The 22014-nt window shown below is 36.6% G+C and overlaps 1 protein-coding gene across 4 annotated transcripts in view; it reads left to right on the top strand.

Moving 5' to 3' along the window:
• The window catches only part of FGF12 (fibroblast growth factor 12), a 504413-nt gene that overhangs the window by 287408 nt on the left and 194991 nt on the right, over positions 1-22014 (top strand). For all 4 annotated transcript variants that reach the window (XM_028504768.2, XM_028504769.2, XM_028504766.2 and 1 more), the window contains one exon: positions 9595-9705. In XM_028504768.2, coding sequence (XP_028360569.1) covers positions 9595-9705 — 111 coding nt within the window. The remainder of the gene's footprint in view (positions 1-9594; positions 9706-22014) is intronic.

Raw genomic sequence — 22014 nt, 5'->3', positions numbered from 1 at the left:
GCATGAAGGTTAAGAATTGCCTGCCTCAAGGTCACTTGATTCCCATTGAAGTGCGAGTCAACTCAGGGCTTTGGAAACTGTGCAGTTTATGAAGGATGCCGCTGTGCTTGTCAGACTGTTCAGTGTGGAGCAGCAGAGACTGAGAAGGGAAGAAAATGCATTGAAGGCCAGAGGCATTATATTAAAAGGCTGTAACAGCTTCCTTACAAATGAGGAGCTCCTCTGAAAGTCACAGGTGACAGTGAAAAATACCAGTTATAACTTATCTACTTTCTTTCAACATATGAGCACTCCTCACCTACCCTGCGCCTGGTACTGTGTTAGTGCCTGGAGGGAATTGATGAATAATTCAAGGTCCCTGCCCTTGAGGAGCTCATAGTTCCCAGCAGAGACAGCCGCATAAGCAAGCAGCTGTAACAGTGTGGGGAGTCCTCTCCTAACCTGTGCACAGGGAGCTCTGCAGAGGGAGTGATTAATTTTCCCTCAGGGTGTCCGGGAAGGCCCTGTGGAAGAAAGTGGAGCTCAGAAGACTGAGGAGCTCCGGGCAGAGGGGGAAGGCAGCGGTAGTGAGTTTCAGGGGAAGGGAATGTATCAGCGAGGGTCTGGAGCAAGCATCGCAAGCTCTCTCTGTAGCAGTCCTTTAGTAAATACCTCAGACTTTGCGGAGTGTAGGGCCTCTGTTGCAACTACTCATCTCTGTTGTTGTAGCACGAAAGTAGCCAGTGCATGAATGAATGGGCCTGGCTGTGCTCCAATAAAACTTTATTTACAAAATTGGCAGCAGTAGGGCTGGAGTTTGCCAATTTCTGGTCTGCAGGAAAGTTCCTCAGAGAGCCTCTAATCCTATGGTTCCTAATCTTTTCAAGTATTAGGATTACTTTGCACTTGTGGTTCCCTGCCCCTGGCCTGCTCTTCTTTTACATATCCCCTGTGCCTGGCTCCCTCTCTTCATTCAGGTCTCTATGATGTCATCATCTAATTACTCTGTCCACAATAGCACATACATCCCTCTGTGCTCTGTCTTTTTTCATTGCCTTAGTTTTGATCAAAGCACTTATACTAAACCTGTATTATATATTAATTGTACCCGTCTACTCTCTGTCTTTCCTAACAGAATGTAAGCCTACATTCTTACATTCAGAGAATGTCTTGCTCTCTGTTGTACTCAGTGGTGTGCTCTGGCTGATTAAGCTCGCCTTTTCCCAGCTCCAACTCTGCCTTCAGTGATGCCAAGTAGTAGTTTTAAATCAGCCATGGTGGGTGTGTTTGCACCATGGGAATGAGTCCCATGGGAATCTGGGTGGAGGCATTCTCTTCCTCTCTCTCTTTCTCTCTCTCTTTCTCTTTCTTTTTTTTTTTTTCTTTTTCTTTCTTTGACAGCTAGTTTAATAGCACACCACTGAGCCCCTGTGCCTAGAGGAATAATATCCACAAAGGCAGTGCTCAATAAATAGTTGTTTTTTGAATGAAATGTGCTATTAGTGTCTTTTGGTTGAAAAAATGCTCAGATAGATAGATGCAATTATTAGTACTTTACAAAGATTTCTATGGCTCCTCGCAGGTAAGTAACTGCTGGTGGTATCTGTCACCTTCATTTGATGGATGCAGAGACTGAGGACTCAGACAGGATGTGACTCTCTTTACTCCACATCGCAGATTCTGCTAGGCCAGGCGACCAGTCTCTTGCCTTACATCTTCCGTTCCTCACGGTGCTCCTTTCTGTAAACCCACTGCAGTCTACTGGATGAATGAAGGGCCTCAGGCCTACGTCCCTTTTTCTAAACAACATGTATTTTTAATGAATCCCTGCAGCTCAGTGTGGTGGTGATTTTTGTAGTGGATTCAAAAGCCCAGAAAAGTTCTATCCTCTTTCAAATGTCTTACTGTATCCCATTTCTCTTGATCTGTCTGGGACTTTGATTTATGGGGTGTAAATGTGCTATCATTTATATCCTTTAGCCAGAAATGTATCTGTTTATGAGCAATTTCTAACCCTAACAATCTAATTTTGAAATCTGCCTCCCTTGAGGCCCCAGCAGCACTTGACAAGAATCCCTGGGACAGCCTCTGCCATCTCAGTCTCTTTAAGTGGGCAACATTAAACCTTCACTCTGAGAGTCCTTTGTCAGCCCGCGGAGGCCGGCCAAAACACCTCATCAAACTATTCCCCATTCATGTTCAGGAGTTCCAAAGAACTTTGTATTTTCAGGACGCCTAGTTAACATCTTTTCAGTTCTCTGTCCTAAACACAAACTGAAAACCAGAAAACTGAACTTGTGTTCAGTGAGCCATCAGGTTTATCCTAAAGCTTTCCAGAACCTAAGTGTTGGAGAGGACCTTGTGTGGTCTTGCAGAATGCCTTGGCCTTTGGAGACACCCATGTTTTTTCCAGCCGTTCTGGCCTATAGTTTTCCTGCTTTTCCCTGTTTGCTCCTGTCAAGTGGTAGAGAACCCATTCTTTCCTTAGACAGCCTGTTCTCTCTTTAAGTACAATTTACAGAAATTTCTGTTTTACCTGCCTTCCAGTAACTTTCACCCTTCGGCCCTAGTTCTGCTCCTGTGTAGCCACATGGGTCAAATTGGCTGCTGCTTCTGTCTGCTCTCAAGAAAGCAGGGGCAGCTCTTCAGGTGCTCTGAACTCTCCCTTCTCTGGGCTGCTTACATGCTGTTCATTCAGTCCGTCTTCATATGAGAGTCCTTAGTAGCCTCTTCTTTTGGCTCCCTTTCCTCTAGACAAGTTCCAGTTTTGCCAGTGTCCTTCTTAAAGTGACCAAACAGTGCTGGACAGTTGCTAGGACCATAGACTTTTAAGCTAGATCTTTTTCTTCATTTACTCGTTCTATAACCTGGGGTAAGTGATGTAGCTTTTCTGAGTCTCAATAACCTCATTTGAAAGACGAAAAAAAGTACCTTGCACATTCAGTTGTAAAACTGTAGTAAAATCATCAGGGGAGTGTACAAAGTAGATATGTAAAGTAGATGGGTTCAAAGTATGGCCTTTGTTTTCATGGTAAGTACTACTAATTCTCTGGATATGGCTTCCAGCACAAAGTTTGGATCACTGCTACATTTTTTATTTTAGATTGGAATTTACATGGGGTCATTTTCTCTAAGTCTGGGTGCAATACTGCACAGGTTCCTAGAATCCTTTTTCTTTATCTCCCTCACATTCCAATAACTCATGCACAACTGGGTGCTCCCCCCCACTCCTTTCATCTTTGCCTTGTTCCCCCTTTCCCCCAGCTTGCACAGGATACCCATTATATCTTCGCAGTCACTTTGGGCCTCAGTTTTTCTGTTTTCTAAGTCTTTGATGTTGATACTGAAAGGTATTTTGATGAAGGAAGATATTGGTTTTCAAGATACTTTCCAATTTTGAATTTTATTTTATTGTCTACAATCTAGTATTCATCCTCAGATGTGATCAGGGTGCCTTAGGTCCAGTTCTGTTCTGGGTTTCCACTGCGTGACCAGGTGACTGCCCCACAGCACTGCACTTTAAGCCAGCAGAAATGTCTGGAAAGTGGCTTCTGGTATCAGCTTTTTAAAAGTGGCTTTGAATTCAAACATTTCATTGAAATTGCCCTGTTGTCTGCAGTGTTGGGAAGACACTGGGGAAGCAGTGTTGAACATGAGTTCTTATCTCTCTTTAATTTTTTAATTACAGTTTACACTCAACGTTATTTTATATTGGTTTCAGATACACAGAATAGTGGTTAGACAGTTACATAATTTATGAAGTGATCCCCCCAATAATTGTAATTCCCACCTGGCACCATATATATATTGTAGTTTTAAAAATATTATTAACTGTATTTCCTATGCTATACTTTACATCCTCATGACTATTTTGTAATTTCCAATTTGTACTTCTCAATCTCGTCTTCTTTTTTATCCAGTTGCCTGACACCCTTCCCATCTGACAACCATCTGTTTTCTGTGTTTATGAGTTTGTTTCTTTTTCGTTCATTTATTATGTTCTTCAGATGTCATGTACAAGTGAAATCATGTTATTTGTCTTTGTCTGTCTGATTTATTTCACTTAGCATAATACCCTTTAGGCCTATCTATGCTGTCACAAATAGTAAGATTTCATTCTTCTTTATGGCCAAGTAATATTCCATTGCATATAAGTACCACCTCTTTATTCATTCATCAGTTGATGGTCACTTGAGTTGCTTCCATATCTTGACTGTTATAAACAATGCTGCAATAAACATAGGGGTCCATATATATTTTTGAATTAGTATTTCAGATTTCTTCGGATATATACTGGAAGTGGGATTACTGAGTCCTAAGATAGTTCTATTTTTAATATTTTGAGGAACTGCCATATTGCTTGCCATAGTGGTTGCACAAATTTTCAGTTCTACCAACAGTGGGTGAGGGTTCCTTTTCTCTATATCCTCACCAGCACTTGTTTGTGATTTATTACTAATAGTCATTCTAATAGGTATAAGGTAATATCTTATTGGGGATTTAATTTGCATTTTTCTGATGTTTAGTGCTGAGCATTTTTATATATCCTTTCATATGTCTTTCATATGGCCACATCTCTATGTTCTCTTTGAAGATGTGTCTATTCAGGTCCTTTGCCCAGTTTTTCATTGAGTTGTTAGATTTTTGATGTTGAATTGTATGAGTTCTTTATACATTTTAGATATTAACCCCTTATCAAATATATCATTGGCAAATATCTTCTTTCATTCAGTAGGTTGTCTTTTTGATTTGTTGATGGTTTCCTTTGCTGTGCAAAGCTTTATAGTCTGATCTAGTCCCATTTGTTTGTTTATTTGTTTATTTATTTATTTATTTTGCTCAAGAAGTTATATCAGGAAAATATTACTAAGAGAAATGTCAGAGAGGCTACTGCCTATGTTTTCTTTTAGGTGTTTTTTGATTTTGAATCTTACATTTAAGTCTTTAATTCATTTTGAACTTATTCTTCTATATGATGGGGAAAGGTGGTCTAGTATTATCTGTCTGGTTCTTTCAACACCATTTACTGAAGTAGCTCAGTGGATTGAGCATGGGCTGCAAACCAAAGTGTCCCAGGTTCAATTCCCAGCCAGGGTACATTCCTGGGTTGCAGGCCATAACCCCCAGCAACCACACATTGATGTTTCTCTCTCTCTCTCTCTCCCTCCCTCCCCTCTCTAAAAATAAATAAATAAAAAAAATCTTAAAAAATTGCAGTTCATTTATAACTATTTTGCATTGTCCTACTTTACTGAAATCATGTACCGGTTCTATTCATTATTTACTAGCATCTTTAGGGTTCTCTGTGTACAGTATCATGTCATCTGCAAATAATGACCGTTTTACTTCTTCCTTCCTAGTTTGGATGCATTTCATTTTTTTTTCTTGTCTGATTGCTGTGGCTAGGACTTCCAGTACTATGAGTTCATACCCTTTTTTTTTTCACCCATTTTCTCTGAGGATAAAATATCTTACTAGCGTCTATGGTTCTTTAAAATTTTATATTGGTTTTATATTTACAGGAATGTTAAGATAATACACAGAATCCCCTATATTCTACACCATTTTTCTTTTTCATATTAGCATCTTACATTAGTTAACTTGGTATCACATCATATCAAGGGTACATACTATCAACACAATTTATGATTGTTGATGTTAACATCACATGACTGAGGTAGTGTTTTGCTTGTCAGATTTCTCCACTATAAAGTTGCTCCCCTCCCTTCTGCCCCCTTTTTACATCATATCTTAGGAAGGAAGTCACTATGTACAACCAATCAACAGTTATTTCTTAGTCATCCGATTATTTGAGGTAGATATTTATGATGGCAGTCTTTTCTTCACCAGTGTATCACGGCCCAGAATTCTTTTGTTTTGCTGACATCCCATAGAGCTTTTTCATCTAAATCCAACCAACATTGAGGGAAAGAAAATTTGGAGGAGGATGTTTGCTTTTAAAATCCATGGCCTGAAAATGGCACACATAACTGTCACTTAAATTCCATGTGACACTTAATTCATCTGCCAAACCTAACTTCAAGGAAGGCTAGGGCATATGGTCTAGCTGGATGCCTAGGAAAAAGAGGAAATTAATTTGGGAGATAAGCTAACAGTATTTGCTATACCACTTCAGAATACAAAAGGTAACAAGTTACCCCCTCACCCATCTAATAATACAGTTGTTGATTAATTAAAAAAAAGAAAAAATAATGAAAAAAACACATAATCTCAGAATCCAGGAGAATAATATAAATTAAAAAAAACTTAATAAAACTTTTATTTCATTGACCCTATTTTTCTTATTCCACTGTTAACCTGTGAACATTTGTTGAGAGCAGTCACATACCTGCACATCAGCATTGGGAATTTCTGCCATAGATTACACTATTCCAGACTCTGCATCATTCCCAGAGTCTACCATGCTGGTTTTTTGTGCCTCCCTCCATTGTTTTTATGTCTGGAATGTCCTTTCTCCCCTTCTCTGTTTATTTTACTTTATTTTATTTTTTGCCTGTGAAAATTCTACTCACTCTTCAGGTGACAGATGAGGTGCTCAAGACAGGATTATTCCCTTACTCCTCGGTGCCATCATGTCACATTGCTTCTATCCATAATTTAACAGTCACCCCACACTAGTATTATATATAAATATGTTTCATGCACCACTCACGGTCCTCCCCGAGGACAGCCATGTTTCATTAATCTACTAGATCCCTATGCATTGTCTGACAAATAAAAAGCATGTTTGTTGAATGCACCCAGGATACTAGATGTGTCAAATTTGGTTTCATTTTGACCCTCTTCCTTTAATATACAACAAAACATGTCCCCCCAGTTATAAAATTTGATCCTTGTGTATGGTCATTAAGCCTTCATAGAAAAGGTGATCTTGAGCTGAGCTTAGAAAGGTTGGTATGGTTTGACAGAGGAGATTAAGGGTACAGACCTGTCAGGCAGGCAATACTGTTTTCTATGACACATCCTAGGCTCAGGACATTTGTTCAATGGATGCAGGTCTCCTTTGAAACATCTGTAGTGCAAGACATTCACTTTCATTGATCATCACATAACCAAACCTGGAGTTTGAGTTTGAATTAGAACTCAAACCTGGAGTTTGTTCTTGTATTGCTCTTGGGCTGTGGGGGATGGTATAAAAGCCTAATGCTCATTATCTTGAACAGGAGTAACCAACCTGAATTCCCAGGGCTCCAATGGTGGGGGTGGTGTACAGAGAACTTCACCATAGCAAAAGAAGTGTTTAATTATCGCTACAGAAGAGGATCACTAAAAAACAAACAATCATTTGCAGGCATTAATGACTCATTACCAACCAAAATATAAGTTCTTAAAGTGACTGTATCAAGCTGATTAGAAAGAAAATATGAATTATAAAACAGTTGTCCCTTTCATTCTATCCTTCTCTTGCCTCTACTCTTTACCTTCTGTTTACTTCAGTGACTTTACAGTCTCATCATTTTATTAAAACTAAAATCAGAAGACAAAGAGTCTGTTCAAAGAAGTCTCCTTTTATATCATGTTTCCTCAATTTTCAAGGTTGAAAAATTGGATCTTAATTAGGATTTATAATCATATGGGGTTTTGCAGTTCATACTATCACACATATTTATTTATTTTAAATTCTCAATGATTAGAGTTAGCATAGGAATTATTTTTTCCCCTATATAGATGTGGAAACTGAGGCTTAGATGTTAAATGACTTTCTCAGGACCACTCGGCAATCATGGTGCAAAGCTGGGTCTTTTGACTGCACATTGAGAGCTCTGTGTGCCATTGCGGGACCTGCACGTCAGTCAGTTAGCCTCATGGCAGAGGCACCTGTGTTCTTCTCATTCCCCCTGATTATGAAAGTGATTCTCACTTACGATCTCCAAGTTTTTATGGAGGAGGTGACCTTCAGCTGAGCCTAGAAAAGTTGGTAAGGTTTGGTAGCTGGTAATTGGGGTACAGGATGTGTTTTTGGTGAGTTTAGCTAGCTCGATGTTCTTCCAACATGTCCCTAGTGTGTTAGATTGAGTGGTGACCCTTGAAAGCAACAAGTTAAAGATGCATTCATTCATTGATTTCCACCAGAGGATTCTAATGTACTCAAAGCCAATAGTGACTCACAGAAGGGACCTAAAGTTCATTTAGTTTAACTTCTAGATATTATTGATGAGGAAATTAAAGCACACAAATTGAATTTAACTTACAAAGATAATTATAGTTATCAATCAGAATGCCAAATTCTCAGTTTAGTTTTTTTATAAGCCTCCTTCCTCATTCCTAATTTTATGGCATCTTTTCTGCTTCTTAGGATTGCTTTGAAAAAGACATGTTTATATAGATAGGCATTGCCTCATATCCCCAAATATACATGATCAAGTCACATGTACAAAAGGCTAACTATAGACAAATGTTGTAGGGAACAGATCCATTCCCAGTGAGTTAAATTAATCAAATCCCTAACTAGAATTCTTATTTAGACCTAAACATGAGTAAATATGTCCAGCCTAATATACAGTGCCTAGCATGTTGCTTGACAGAAAAGTAGATTCAGAGTGAAAATTGGTGCAAAGATGGGTAAAGGAATGAAATGGACTGTCAGTTGTAATTCAGTGATTTTCCTTTTCAGGATAACATGTTGCTACTTCAGCAATCATATGATTTCTATCTTTGCCTCAGTTTTTATCATGAGAAGCATATTTTTTGTTCTCAATTTTATGAAATATTTAGGGCTATCAATGCACTAGAACAGTGTAATTTTTGTTCAACACTGAAGTGGAGACAAAGATGGTAGTGATGCTATAGAAAATAGATGTTTCTGGAAGCCATCACCCCGGTGAGAAAGCTTTAAATATTTATTATAGCCAATGCACAAAAATTCAAATGTAGTATACAAAGTTCAGTTTGGTGGTAGTAGTAAGTAGAGAGTTTTTACAAGCTGAGGACCACTTCTATTTTGAAACAGAGAAATACGCATGCATTGATTTATTTCAGGGCTGGAAAAATGACTTTGTAGTACTGGGGCTCCTCTCTGGGGAGGCATTTATCTGAAGGTGAATCTGTTTCCGCATTTCCAGTGACATCTCATGCCCATCAGTTTTGCTCTTTCCTGTGGTTCTCATCCAAGTCATTCTTTCTGGCTGAACTTGACCAGAATTTCAAAACCCAGAAGTTTCTGATGGATAGTTGACATTCAGCAGAAATTGAAGTCTCCCAATGGCTGATTATCACTGCTGGAAGCTTAAGAATTACAGTGGCAGTTGGTCTGAACAGTGATTCTGGAATGGGACCATAAACTTTCAGTCAGACACTAGATACATGATAGAGAGAAATAACTCACTTTTTAGTATGCCTCTGTATTCTGCTAACCATAATTAGCTTTTATTTATTTACATTTGGTTTATTGCTGCATAGTATTATGGCTCTGTCTCTTAAAGGAAAATGAAAGTGAAGATGTGATACTGAAAGACCCCCGTTCTAAATACTTATTTTAATCTTTAAGTCATTGGCATTTATGCATTTACTTAGAGGATGTTTCTGACAATTTGCAAGTGTGCATTTTTATAAACAAAATACAATTGTGAATAATCATTTCTTTTTGTTTTTCAGAACCCCAGCTGAAAGGAATCGTGACAAGGTTATTCAGCCAGCAGGGATATTTCCTGCAGATGCACCCAGATGGCACCATTGATGGGACCAAGGACGAAAACAGTGACTACAGTAAGCAACTTCACAGCCTTGCAGTGCAATTACAGTGAAATGTTTGCCCAGTGTATCGTGGACTTAAACATGGCCAGGCTGCCTTTTAAACTATTTAACTACAAATACACTGGTGTCTTTTCTTTTATTTTTGTTGCTATGATTCCCAATAGCTCGGAGACAATAAGGGAACAATATTATGTACTACACGAGAAGTTAGGAGGCTTGAAGGAGTTCAGTTGGTTACAGGACAAGAATAGCCTTCCATCCCAGGCAGGGTGGTCAGAGTGATGAGAAATATTCGTAGGAACAAGGCCCAGACATTACAGCACAAGATGGTATTTTTAATCCTGGAACTAAATAGTCTAAATGTTAAGCTAATTCATACAGCACCATTTCTAGTAGGCCAAAATTACTTCTTAAGGTAAACATTGAATACACACATATGTATATTACATATTATTTTATTTGGATTTAGGAAAAATTGTTGGTTTTAAAAGAAAAGATATATTAAAATAGTATGATGATGTTTTATAGCACATATAATAATAACAGGATAGTTAAGATCGATAAACTTAAAATTTTGTTTATAATTTTCACTATAAAATGCCAAATATTAAAATATTATTAATAATATCCCTGGAAATAATTTTTAACTAATTTAACTAAGGAATTGACAAGTTTAATAACTCAACAAAATCATCAAGGTATGATAGAGTATATTTGCATTTTGGAAAAATTTTGAATATAAACCTCAGCACTAAGAATGATCACTCTCATCTTACCTTTCATTTTCTGCCTAATGGTGTGAATATACTCAGGAAATTTTGTGTTGTTCTAAAATTATGTGGTGTGCCATACTGTGTTCTAAAGTTTGTCTATATTTATTCCTAGATCTTTAATGTTGAGTGCATAGTAAATGCTCATTAAGTGTGTGTCCAGTTGAATTGTCTTGTGATGGATATGATTTTTGTGATCACAAAGACAAACTACCAAAAGGGATTTTGCATAAGGTAATCCAAGAAGCCTGATAATTTTATGGTGAAGTATCCTTTCAATTAAAAATAAAGATGTGTGAAAAGATATACAATTCCTAAAGTGTGAAAATGCTCTAGTCCACCCCTTCTAAATTATTCTTTGTTCACTTAATATTACACATTACAAAATATGAATTACAGTAAAGAAAAGATTGTATTATGAAGAATTTCATTCCAGTTTTCTGCAAAGTAGCTGATTAGCTCATTGTGGTTTGCATTGTTGGTTTGTGTTTGTGGGAATGTATTCTTTAGATGATTCACATTTTCAACTGAGTACAGAGAATGAGGATGGTTTTCCTTCCGTGTAGGATTTCCATTTTTGCAACTGCACATGAGTGTGGATTTAGTAAAGCAACAAGTATAGATGGAGAGAACCAGGGAAATTGCTAAGCTGTGTCACCCATGCTGTCTCTGAGGAATCTCTTGGTTTCAGTTTATTTTTCTATAAAATGAGGTTGCTGGAGATAATGACATTAATATTATCTAGCACCATCCACCCCACTTAAAAGAGAAAGACTGAAAAATTATAAATTGATGACAATAGTTCAATCCCTAAATAGGCCCAGTGGCCATACTCAGTTCCATAGGATGCAACTGTAACTCAGGCCACTGCTCGGCCAATGTGTGGCGTGTGTCATGGGGCAGCGGGAGAAGGCTGGGCTGAAGGTGTGGGGTCATCTATGACAAATCCTTGCTTTACTGTTGTTAGAAATACAATTGCTGGTGCCTTCTCTGCTGGCACTGGGTCCACGGCTAGTGTAAATCCATGTCACATATATATGCATAAATGGTGCACAAGTTCTTACATGCAAGGAGGGACAAACTAGGTTTACAGTGTTCATGTAGAAAATAATACAATATTAATAAATAATAAGAATAAACTCTGAGTTTCATGTACTCCCAACCATAAACCTACTTTTGTTCTACCCTGTATGTATAATAAAATATATTTTTATGCATCACAGTGTTGTCATAACACACACATATACATTGAGGGTGATATATTTTGTCAAATACTTTTCAAAATTGTCTAAATTTATGAATTTAAAATATCTTATTTTTATTAAGATGAACTACTACACACACTTTTTGACATTTTGGTATTAAAAATAGTTCAGTTGTACAAAACAATAAGATTAGGATAAAATCATCTGGGTACCTAACCTTTGGCTTAACATTTAGTCAAAACGGCCAGCACATTGACAGCCCATGTGAGTTGTCTCAGGCGGAGTCCTGCTTTCCTCCAGTACCAGGCGATTATATATATGCTTTATACTAGTTATTTTCATTTATGTAGAGTAACCGAGTGTATGAATATACCCAATGTATTTATCCATTATCTTTTTGGTGGATAATCATCATTTCTATTTTAAGACAATTACCAACAGTACTGCCAAGATATTTCTTAGAAAACTACACATTTCACCTTGGCTCTCTTTATTCTGATACCCTACTTTTTTTCTATTCATAGCTCTAATCACTTCCTGGCATATATATATTTTTCTGTTTGTTTATTTCTGATCTTTCTCCCAGGAGAATGTAAGTTCCGTGAATGAAGAGATTTTGTCCTGATCTTTGATATATCTTTAGAACCTAGAATGATCTCTGATATATAGTAAGTACTCAACAAAAATGGAACAAGTGAATGAATGTCTCATTGTGTGGCTATGCAAAAGTTGATGCAGGTCACTGGCTAAATACTCTTCCTACCCACGTATTCTTTTAACCTTTTCTTTTGAAATAACTTTAGGCTTCAGAAAAATTACAAAGTAATACAGGGAATTCCTGTGTACTTTTCACCAAATCCCCCTCATGTATGTAACAACATTTTAATTGTCAAAGGCAGGGAATTAATATTGGTACCATACTGTTAACTGAACTTAGACTCTGTTCAGATTTCACCAGTTTTTTTGACTAATGTACTTTTATATGGTCACCCCTTCCAATATTTTCACTAAAAAGTTTTCAATGAAAACAAATCATTTTTTATACATTTTCTGAGTGGGGATTTAAAACATCAGAGAAGGATTTAAATTCTACTCAATTTTTTAATAGAAAATTATAAGCCTCCAAGATGTTAAAATGCATTTTCTTTCTCCACTTGGTGTGGGTAGGCGTAAAAGCATATAATTGTTTGAAAAAAATCTTGTTACTATGAGCATCTGTCAGAATTGTGCTGTTTGGTTCACTAGACATTATTAGGTCCAACCAACCTTACAATGCTATCTTGCATAGAATAGATAAAGACACCTGTTCTTTTGTTCCTGAAGAAAAAACTAATTACATGTAATTGAGTACAAAAACAAATGGGTTTGTCAGCAGCAACAGATAAGAATCCCTGCAAATGTAATGATCACAAAAGATGCAAAACTGTGTTGGAACTGTGGCAAAAAAAAAAAAAAAAAAACAATTGCAGTGTGGAAAGTATTAATAGGAACATTTTACATAAAATTAGAAAGGAAATTATTCTGCTCAGCTAGTTACTAGAGGAGAAGATGCATTTGAAGAGGTCAACGTGCTGGGGTGGAAACAATTAAGATATTCTAACCAAATGCATTGTTCTCTTCCTCTGAGCAAAAAACAGGAAGAGTCATTTGATGTCGAATGAATTGCCTGATAAATTAGCCCAATAGTCAACTATTGGGACTATTAGGCTATTGGGAGTATTAGACTACTAGGAGACAGTCAAGCAGATGCCATACTGGCACATAGACCTTATATCTTAAAAATCAGCTCTATGTTACATGAGTTGCTAATAGTTTAACTCTGTTTGTTGCTTATCTCTAATATTTTTTGCCATGCTTTATTTATTTAATTTTATTTTATTTAAAATATGCTTTTATGCCCTTGTTTTTTTCCTATTTAGAAAGGCATTATTCATTCCTAGATTATTTAAAAATTTTTTCCATGTTTTGTTTTAGTTAAGTGGTTTATAAGAGAAACCCTTTGGTGTGGGAGGAGGAAGGGGATGGTGGTGGTTGGCATAGTCTCAGAGCTCAGTGACTTTTAAGGTCTCCTTCAGTCCTGAGATTCTTTTAAAAATTGTTTTGAGTAGGTGAGATAAGTACATGGCATAAACTTGTGAAGGCACAAAAGGATATACAGTTGATCAAGAGCAAAACCGTCCCTGAGAGCCAGAAGCTGGCCTGGCACCCTCATCAGATCTACCTGTGGTTCTGTCAAGTAGAAACAATTTCACAGGACATTCAGATCAGACAAGGCCACTGTGATGCAGATGGATCAAGACAAAAAAAAAATCCCTCTGTAATTATATCTGAACTCACATAACAATAAGGGCATTGTCCAAACTACTAAAGATTGCAATATTTCTTTATCTGGCTTGTATGAGTGGCTGTTTCTTCTTCACCAACTACAGCTTTAACCTTGCTCTGTTCTTCTTGCCTTATAAATAAGAATCATCAAGACAACCCAGTTGTGATGTTACACACCCACTTCCTTAGGGCTTCCAATTGAAGTAAATCCATATTTCTTGGAACCTCTCTCCAGATCACACAACACTGACCAAATTCTTTAAGTCCTGTTTTGTAACTTCTTCTAAGGCATTCGAATTCTGCCATGTTATGTATTTTTCCTCTTTGCTTTGGGTTCATCATTCCTAAATTTGTTCAACTACGCAAGTGTTTCTATGGCTGGAAAGCACTGACGTAATCAAAAGCAATTTTCTGTCCCTCTCTTCTCTTCCATCTGGTCACATTTCTTTGTATTCTTCCACATATAATCTATGCAATTAGCAACATATACAATACTATTTATCTATGTCCATATAGCATATGCCATGTTCAACACCTCTTTAAACTTAAAATGTCGTATCTTTAAGATTTTTCCATATTAGTACTTACTTCAATGGGACAATTTTAAAACCTAATTTCCTGTTGAAGAACATCTCTAATCTTTCTAATGTTTTTCTAATGTGAACAATGTCATAAAGAATATCTTGTACATAAGTCATTTTGCATGTGTGCAAGTATATTTGTAGGATGAATTCTTAGAAGTGAAATTGCTGAGTCAAGTGTATGTGCTTTTATAATTTGGAAACATGTTTGCTCTTTGTCATACAAATTCACATAGAGTATCCTCTTTCTTTACCCTGTGGTCAACAAAATGTATTATCAAACTTTTGGTTCTCTGTTGCCTAAAACCATTAATTGTTCTTATCATGAGTTAGACTGAGCACTTGTACGTCTATTTTAAGAGCCATCTATACTTTAAAAAATGTCTATGTATATCTGTTTCTATTAGATGTGTTTTTTTTTTTCATTTCTAGGACATCTCTTTATATTTTAAAAGACCAGTTCTGCCCTGACTGGTGTGACTCAGTTGGTTGGGCATCACACTGCAAAGCCAAGGGTCACCCGATTTCATTCCAGTCGGGGCATGTGCCTGGGTTGCAGGCCTGGTCCCTATTTGGGGTACATGCGAGAGGCAACTAATCGATGTTTCTCTCCCTCTCTTTCTCCTTCCCTTTGCCAATCTCCAAAAATAAATTAAATTAAAAAAATTTGCGGTTCTGTGAGCTGCAAATATTTACACTCTATTTGTTACTTGTCTCTAATTTTTTTGCCATGCTTTATTTATTTTATTTTTCATTAAAAACATACTTTTATGCCCTCAGGTTTTTATTCCTATTTAGAAGGGATTTACTTATTCCAAGATTACTTTAAAACTTTCCCCATGTTTTGTTTTAATATTGTTTCATCTTTATATTTATACTTAATATTTCACTAATTTGGAATTTATTTCTTGAGATTTTTAAATTCTAGACCTCTAATATTTTGAGTTCCTAACTACTGATTACAAATACAAATGTGTTTTTTTTTAGATTTTATGAATATGTTGAATCTCCATGAGTTTAGCATAAAGAAAATCTTTTCAAAATGGTCTGCATCTGAGTTGCAGAAATCCAACTGGAAATTTAAAAATGTAGTCATCCAGTTATACTTTCTACACAACACCAAACGTGTGATGTTTTGACACCACCCATCACAAATATACAGATACAACTGGAGGCCACAGGAGCTCTGCATTGCTAAACTATGAAAAGAAACATGATCCAAATGGTTAGTTGGGAAAAATTATCAAGGACATAATGAATGCTGCAAAGAATTATACAAATGTTTTCTCCCTCTAATGAGGGGCCTTTCTGGACATGGGATTCATCTCTCTCACCTAATGAAGTATACACATTATAGTACTAATGGGAGAGTAAGGACTATGCCATATCCAATTATAATTATAGGGATATTATTTTCTTCTAGTGTCATCTGTACTTTAAGAATATGTCCTCAACTGGTAGGTGTGAAATCACACCTACAAGTTGGATGAAAAGAAAAAGACATGCATGTGTTATCCTGCTGATTTTCTTTTTTAAAAAATGAACTTATTGGGATGACACTGGATTTATCGGGATAAAACCATGCAGGCTTCAAGTGTACAACTCAAGTGAACATCATCTGCACACTGCATCGTGCGCTTACCGCCCAAAGTCAAGTCTCTTTTCACTTTTGTTTGTCCCCCCTTTGCCCACTTATACCCCCCCACCCTCCTTTCCCTCTGGCTATCACCACACTGTTGTTTATGTCTATGTGTTGTGTGATATATATATTATATATCTGATATATAATATATATGACATATATATGATTATATGTGTGATATATATATATATATATATATATAATTTGCTTAATCACCTCGCCTTTTCTACTAGCACCTTCCCTTCTGACAGCTGTCAACTTGTTCTATGTATTTATATTTCTGTTCTTATTCTGTATCTTAAGTTATTTTGTTAATTAGAGTATACAGCTAAGTGAGATTATATAGTATTTTTCTTTCACTGACTGGCTTATTTCACTGATCATAATTTCCAGGTCTACCCATGCTGTTGCAAAAGGTAATATTTTCTTCTTTTTTATAGACAAGTAGTATTCCACTGTGTAAATGTACCACAGCTTTTTTATCCACTCATCCACTGATGGGCACGCAGGCTGTTTCCAGATCTTGGTTACAGTAAATAATGCTATAGTGAACATAGGGGTGAATATATTTTTTTCAAATTAGTGTTTGGATTTTTTTGGATATATTTCCAGAAGTGGGATCATTAGGTCAAAAGGCAGTTCACTTTTAATTTTTTTTGAGGAAATTCCATACTGTTTTCCAGAGGCTGCACCAGTATGTTTTCCCACCAACAATGCATGAGGCTTCCCTTTTTCCACATTCTCGCCAGCACTTGTTTGTTGATTTATTGATGGTAGCCATTCTGTCAAGTATGAAATGATATCTCATTGTTCTTTTAATTTGCATTCCTGTGATGATTAGTGACATTGAGCATTATATGTGTATTGGTCGTGTGTAAGTTCTCTTTGGAGAAATGTCTATTCAGATCCTTTGCCTGTTTTTTAATTGGGTTGTTTGTCTTCTTGGTGTTGAGTTGTAGATGTGTGCAAAAAAATGAAACTAGACCACCAGCTTACACCATATACACAAGAATAAACTCAAGTGAATAAAATACTTAAATATAAGTTGCAAAACTGCAAAAATGCTAAAATAAAACATAGGCAATAAAATCTCAGACCTTTCTCATAGCAATATTTTTTCTGATATATCTCCTTGGGCAAGGGAAACAAAGGAAGCAATAAACAAATGGGGCTCTACAAACTAAAAAGCTTTTGCACAGCAAAAAAAAAAAATCAACAAAATAAAAAGGCAACCCACTACACAGAACCTGCATATTTTCTTTAGGCAAGATTATTTATATAATCTTCAACATTCTGGTAGATGAAATGGTGTTACTCTCTTAGTGGCATATCTTTTCAAAAGCAAAATTAATATTCAGCCTTAGGTTATGAATGCAGTTATTTCCTTTTTTAATAAAGTATTGCCTTTTGATTTTGTTAGCTAAAAGTAAAGTAATGGACATTTGTTAGAAATGTGTTTTTGTTGATTATATTTTAAGTTTAGACTGTTCCCTCAAATAATATTTGTGGACAAGCTTGAACAAGAACCAATTATTTCCTTGAATAGTTTACTCATTCATGGAAAATCAAAAGAGAATTACTTCTCATACTTATTTTTTAACTTGGCCTCTTAACTTCTTGTTGGTCTTATATTTCTCTTTGTTCCTAAGACTTTTGCCCTCAAATGTCCTTCTGGTCAGGAAAGCAAGACATCAGCAATTTGAAATTATCCTCCTTCCTAGTTTCTCTATGACTATTTATGGCATGTTAATAGGCAATATACATAGTGGTTAAGAATCTTATGGGAGTCAATCAAGTTTATTCCTAGAAAGAGCTGAGGACTGAAATTTTCTTTAGTCCATCCTTGGCTCTGTGAGGTTACCAGCACTTGGCCTTGGGTAAATCACATAAATTATTTCAGGTTTATACAGTCTCTGATTTTACAAAATGAGAAGGACAGGGAATCTCTAAGGTTTTGATAGCCTTTCCTTTATTTGTATATATAAGTGAATATATGCTCAGTGGAACTGATTGACAGATTCCATTTCCATAAATACCACTTGTTCTCCAAAGTATGTTACTGGCAGGAAATTTTTGTTTACAAGTCCTTTGTGGTCAAGGAGTGTGTAAGAATCCAGAGAGACACATATAAATGATAGAGCCAGAATTTGAATCCAACCTATCTCATTTGAGGTTATGCATCTTTGAGTTAGTTATTTAATCTTTTCACATCTTAGTTCCCTTATTTGTTAAGGGAGAGTAATCACAGTACTTTGATCATAGGGTTGTTCAGTAGAACACATGGGTTAATTTATGAAAAATGCTTAAAATAATGCCTAAAACACAGTTCATTGCTGTTGGTTGCTGTTTTTGGTTATTGTTATTAGTCTATCAGTAGGGGTGAGAGTCCTTTTTTGCAAGGAGCTCATATACAGTGGTCATTTTAGCAGAAGTAAAATTCTTAGTGGTGGCAGCTTTTTTAACATGAAAGACTTCAAAGGTCCTTAAGCTGGGATGGGGGGTGGTATTGAAGAGTGTTCTAAATTAGCATTTCATAAACTATGTAGTCTTCAGACCACTAGACATCCTGAATCAGAATCCTGGGCTGGAGCTCAGCCTGCTGTGCTTTGACAGGCCTTGCAGATGTTTCTGATGCATTGCAGGAGGGATAACTGGTAGCTCTCCTCTGCTCCCAGGATTTGGAGTGTTCACATATGCCAATGAAGGCAATCTTTGTCTTGGGACTGTCGTACTTAGTACTCTGGGTACCTAATTCTTAATAGACCAGGGAAAGCAGGCATATGGAAAAGCATGCTGAAATTCAGACTTTCTGTCAACTCAAGCATGGGTGGAATTTGTTCCATTTCAACTTATTTTCTGGAGAGATTCAGAACTCAATTTTAAACAGGTGTGTGATCAAATATACATTTGGGGAATTAAGAAACATGTATAATGATATAAGTCAGTCTATACCACATCATTTTATGTCTTGGAGCTTTTACACTTGCTAATCCCATTTGCTTGGAATGGCTTCACCCATCTCATCTGCAAGGTAAACCACTCTTACCGTTCAGAACCCTTCTCAACTCTTATCTCCTTTGTCTGTCTGAGGCCTTCTCCAGCCATCCCCCTCAACTACCATGCCCACACAAAACTCCATGTTAATCACTCATTTTACTCCACTGCAATTCCTTACCTGCATTTACATTTACCCTATTGGAATATAACATCCTCATTTGCCCTTCTGGCTAGCACAGTGATGGACATTTTCCCAGATCTCAAAGTGAACACCTACACAGGTTTCATTTAGCTGGCACATTTCAGGGGGGAAATTAGGTATTCAAGCAGTGGATGCCCCTTTTTCCTGTCCCCCCCCACCATTTTCCTCTTATCTGCATAGGCCCTGAAGATGTTTGAGTTTGGGATATTTGTAGCTCTCATCCAGTGTTTGTGAAATCAAAATGATGGAATAAAACTCCAACGGAGAAGTATAAACCACTTAAATATCAACAAATGTAAGGCAAAGTGCTTGGACTGTGAGTCAGAAGCCTGGTTTTTAGTCCTGGTCCTATCCTTAATTAGCTCTGTAATCTTGTTTCAGTCATGTAAGCTCCCTGGTCCTTGATTTTCTACTCTTTAAAATGAAGTGATTGGAAAAGATTACCTCCAATATTCCAGACAGATCTGAAACTTTGACAGCTGGAAAAAACTTGAAAATTTTCCTTTTCAACATATTGCAAAAAAAAAAAAGCAAAATTGTGAGAGCAGATGGTACAATAATTTTTGCATTGAATTTGAAAACAGTAGTAAATTCACTCTACATTCAAAGTATGCAAAATTTGACCACTTTTCAATATCCTGTTATCACCACCCAGTCCAAGCTACCTTCATCTTTGGGATTCCGCAGCAGCTTTCTAACTGATCTCGTTACTACAGCTTTCCCCCTCCATCTGTTATTCTCACAGCAGCTAGAGTGACCTAGATAAAACACAGGTCAGATAAACTCACTTCTCTTTTATCACACATTATTAAGGATAAAAGCCAAACTTCATCCTTTGACCAATAAGCTTTTATATAATCCCACCCGCTATCTACCCAGAGAGTTCTCTCTCCTCTTTAGCCTTCTTATTGTTCCTGGAACACACCATTCTCTTTTTGCAAAATGTTGGTACTAGCTATCCCGTATTCCTGCAATGTTCTTCCTCCAAATACCGGAATAGCCTACTCCCTCATCATCTTCATACTCTTATTAAAAAATGAGTTGTTTCCCTCATACAAGCCTTGTCAGGTGGATCTACATCAACTTCAGTCCCGATCTTCAACACTGCACTGTCCCTTGGCTGCTGCTGCTTTTTCCCTTCCAGAACAATTACCACTAATGCACTTACCTATTTTATCATGTCCTCTCTCCTCTAAAATCCTCCCCATATGTACCACACATTTTACTCATTCAGTACTTGTTTATGTTATTTTTTTCCCCACTGATTATATGATCCTTAAAAACAAGATCAATTGCCTTTCAGTTTTGAAACGTTTTCTGATTTCTATAACTGGAAGTCCTGCTTTTTCCTTGGCATACACAGTACATCTCTTAAGATATTTATGTAGTTTATTTGTATGCATTTATTATGTATTTGACTTATTTACATCCTTTGGTACATCCTTAAAGGTATTGACTATGCTTGATTTATCTCTAGGTTGGCATGTTAATAAGGCCTTACTATTTGATATGGATAAGTTAATTCATAGTAGCAATAATATAATCAGACTACCATGTGAATTGAAAGGCTAACATGGAATAAGCTCCACAGGGGCAGGGAGCTTCGTCTGCATTTTGTGCTGTTATATCTCCCTACCTAGGATAGTGCCTGGCACATGTGAGCTCTTCAGTATCTGTTGAATAAGTGAATTAAACTGAATTCATAGAACAATCCCATCAAAAATGAATGAATTTGTGGAACAACATTTGGTTTAAAAGATTAATTCAAATTGGGTCACATTTGCATTTTGTTTTGAGATTGACAATTTTAGATAATTCAAAGGCTAGATAAGGAAGTCATTTCCATTATGAAAATAAGAAGAAATTTGAATATGCTTAGTCTGGAAAAGTGAACTCTAGCAATAATAGTAAAAGAATATGCTCTTTGACAGCACTAAATATATCTTCAAAGTGCTATGTGAATATATAGTCATAGTGAAAATTACAGAGACATTATTTTCTGAGAGTTCGTAACTGGTACATTTACCCGTAAGAGAGGGAGATGTTTCTTTTTTATTCAACTAGGACCAGGAGCTAAATTTAAGCTTGCATTGCAGAAAACATATATAAATATATGCACACACACACAGGTGCTTTAAGAGTAAAAAAAGTAGGAGAGGGAGGTTATTGATGTAGTGGTAAGAGTATTAGAGTTGTGAGGAGTTAGAGATTATTAAAAATACCCCTGAAAAAAAAATTGCTTGTTTCTGAGGCTCTACTATATCTATATCCTGTGTTCCTTCCTCAGATTATTGCTTGAGAGGTTATAAGACTCGCCTACATTCTTACACTTAATATAAATAGTAATTAAGGGAAATGGCATTTGTTATATGTGGCTCATTCACTTAGGCATTCAGTCTGTAGCCATCAACTGAACAACTAATAAATCATAAATTTATTCTCATGTGGACTGGTGTTTTCTAACAACATTCTACCAGGAAGTATAAAGAAGGAATTAGAACTGCGAGGTCTGTCCAGAAGGTATCCAGCCATGTAATAAGAAAAATAGAAACATTAATTGAAGATACAAGATACAAGAAACATTGTACATAGGACAACG

The sequence above is a fragment of the Phyllostomus discolor genome, chromosome 2, assembly GCF_004126475.2.
Source record: "Phyllostomus discolor isolate MPI-MPIP mPhyDis1 chromosome 2, mPhyDis1.pri.v3, whole genome shotgun sequence".
Classification (NCBI taxonomy): domain Eukaryota; kingdom Metazoa; phylum Chordata; class Mammalia; order Chiroptera; family Phyllostomidae; genus Phyllostomus; species Phyllostomus discolor.
Note: the sequence above shows the minus strand (reverse complement) of the source record. Positions and strands in the feature narration are given on the sequence as shown.